Source organism: Pteropus alecto, unplaced genomic scaffold, assembly GCF_000325575.1.
Source record: "Pteropus alecto unplaced genomic scaffold, ASM32557v1 scaffold213, whole genome shotgun sequence".
NCBI classification, from domain to species: domain Eukaryota; kingdom Metazoa; phylum Chordata; class Mammalia; order Chiroptera; family Pteropodidae; genus Pteropus; species Pteropus alecto.
This window is the reverse complement of record NW_006434829.1, coordinates 1,750,407-1,752,608: the sequence shown is the minus strand read 5'-3', so window position 1 is coordinate 1,752,608 and position 2,202 is coordinate 1,750,407. Positions and strand designations below refer to the sequence as shown.

General features: G+C 67.3%; 1 protein-coding gene across 1 annotated transcript in view; it reads right to left on the bottom strand.

Annotated features, from left to right (window-relative positions):
* The window catches only part of LOC102893976 (transmembrane protein 132D), a 94,753-nt gene that overhangs the window by 613 nt on the left and 91,938 nt on the right, over positions 1 to 2,202 (bottom strand). The window contains exon 8 of the mRNA XM_015587888.1: positions 48 to 1,064. Coding sequence (XP_015443374.1) covers positions 48 to 1,064 — 1,017 coding nt within the window. The remainder of the gene's footprint in view (positions 1 to 47; positions 1,065 to 2,202) is intronic.

Below are 2,202 nucleotides of genomic sequence, written 5' to 3'. Positions count from 1 at the left end.
GGCTGCCTGCCATCCGATGAGACGGCGGTGAAGGTGGTGAACGTCACTCTTTTCCTTTTCGAGGTGGGGGACGTGGGCGGCTCACCCTTCTGACCCCGGCCCTCGGCGCTCGGGGGCCCCGCAGGTCGCGGCAGCTGCCCGTTGCCGCTGATGCCTTTCGGGGAGCCGGTGCCGAAGAGGTACCCGCTGTCCTCGAGGTCCACGGCCCTGCCAATGGCGGTGACCTGCTCGTCGGGGGGGCAGGCAAAGTTCAAGTGGCTGTCCAGCAGCTGTGCCCGGGGGCCCAGCCCCAGCCAGCCGCGCGGGGGGCTCGGGGACCCCTGCCGCTCGAAGAGCACTCGCTTGTGCCGGTACCTGAGGGCGAAGGCCACGCAGTTGACCAGGAAGACGAGGATGGCCAGGCAGAAGACGCCCAGCAGGGCGTACATGCCGATCTCCAGGTCGCTCAGGCCTTTGGAGGCCGGTGCGGGGCCACTGTCCCCCGTGCCCCCGTCGCTCCCGGGGCCACCCACCTGGGCAGGGAAGCTGGTGAAGCCCGGGGCGACCATCTGCGGGTGGCTGTCGTCATCCGAGAGGCTCTCCTGGCCGCCGCTGCTGCGGATGGGTGGCCTCTCCGTCATGGACCCTCGTCCCTCCGCCAGGCCCACAGACGGACTGCCGGGGACCTGCCCCTCTCCGGGCCCCGCCCCCTGCAAGGGCTTGTGGGGCCTCTCGTCACTGGCGCTGTCTTCCAGGCGGGCGACCGCGTGTCTGCTGTCACTGCCGTTGGGGCCGGCGTCGTTCTGGCCGAATCTGACTTTGACGCTGGCCGTCCCCACGGCCAGCACGCTCCTGCGCTTGGACTTCTGGCACGGTTCGCTGATGACCATTTCGACGCTCACCAGGGCGCCCTGCCCTTCGGCTTCGGCCGTGATTAGAGGCCACTTGAATTTGGGGTCTTGGTGGATGGAGACCACCTTCTCGTCCAAGGACGTGGCCACCAAGGAGAAGGCCTCCCCATCGTAAATGTCCAGGGGGGTGACGGAGCCGTCGCTGAACTGCACCCAGCAACTGATGGCTGCTTCCTGTTGGGTGAGATAATCAGAATGAGCCCGAAGCGCGCCGAGCACCGAGTCTCAGTCACGCAGACGCCGCGGGAGAGCAGCGTGATGGGGACCAAGGGCACGCGCCGCAGCAGAGCGGAGATGAGGTGAGACACGCGAAGGGCAGGAAGGAAAATGAATTCCTAGAAAGACGTGAAACCAGAAGCAAACAGCAAAACTGAAAGGGCGATGGCCAGCGGGACCCGCGACGAACAGCCCGCGATGAGGTTCGCTGCGCTTCCTGAGCCGCGGCCGGAAAGACGGAGTCCGCGGCCGGGCGGGGTCCGCTCTGCACGGCGATAAGTCACGTGCCGGGAGACGTCACGGCCAGCGGGGCCATTGACAAGTGCTACGCGCTCGCGGGGGGCACGTCTGTCGCATTATTTTTAAGTTGCTGTAACGCGAGTCCCCGCTCGTTAGTCACGACACAGATCGAAGCCCCTCCCCGGACGAGGGGTCCCGGCCGCCGGCTCTGGTTTCACGCGGCCCCATCTGTCCTGCCTCCTCGGGGCCGGCTGGGGTAGGTTGGCACTGGGTCGGGGACAGGGCTTGGCAGGGCTCAGGGACGAGTCGTTAAACCAGCCAGCCGCAGAGGGACGCAGTGTCCGCAGTCTGCTTCCTGCCCACCGTCTTCCCTCACCCCCTGGGGAGACCGAGGGTGGCCACGGTGTGGGCCCAACTTCTACCTCCTGACCTTTCACCTTGTGGCCTTAGACCGACTTCCCTCGGGACTGGACTGACGAGGCAGACCGCATGGAGGTGGCGGCCTCCAGCCTAAGGCGAGCCCTTCCCTTCGGTGACGGGTCTTCGTGCTCGGCAGGGACGTGGCCCATGCCCCCTCCCTCCACCCGCCCTCTTAGGGGACCCGCTCCACCCCAAGCCGAGAGCAATGAGCTGGCCTGAGAGGCAGCCGGCCGGCCCGGCCTCACGGATGGACCAGGGAGGCAGCTGCTGCCACGGCCGATGGCCCAGCAGCCCTGAGGCGGCCAGGGCCACCTTCTCTCCCCCAGTCAGTGGGAGGACGGAGGAGGCTGCGGGGGCGTGGCGACCGTGGCGGGCGTGTGAAAGCAAAGCTTTGGGCCCAGCACTCGCCGGCTGGAGCAAAATGACGAGACAAAAG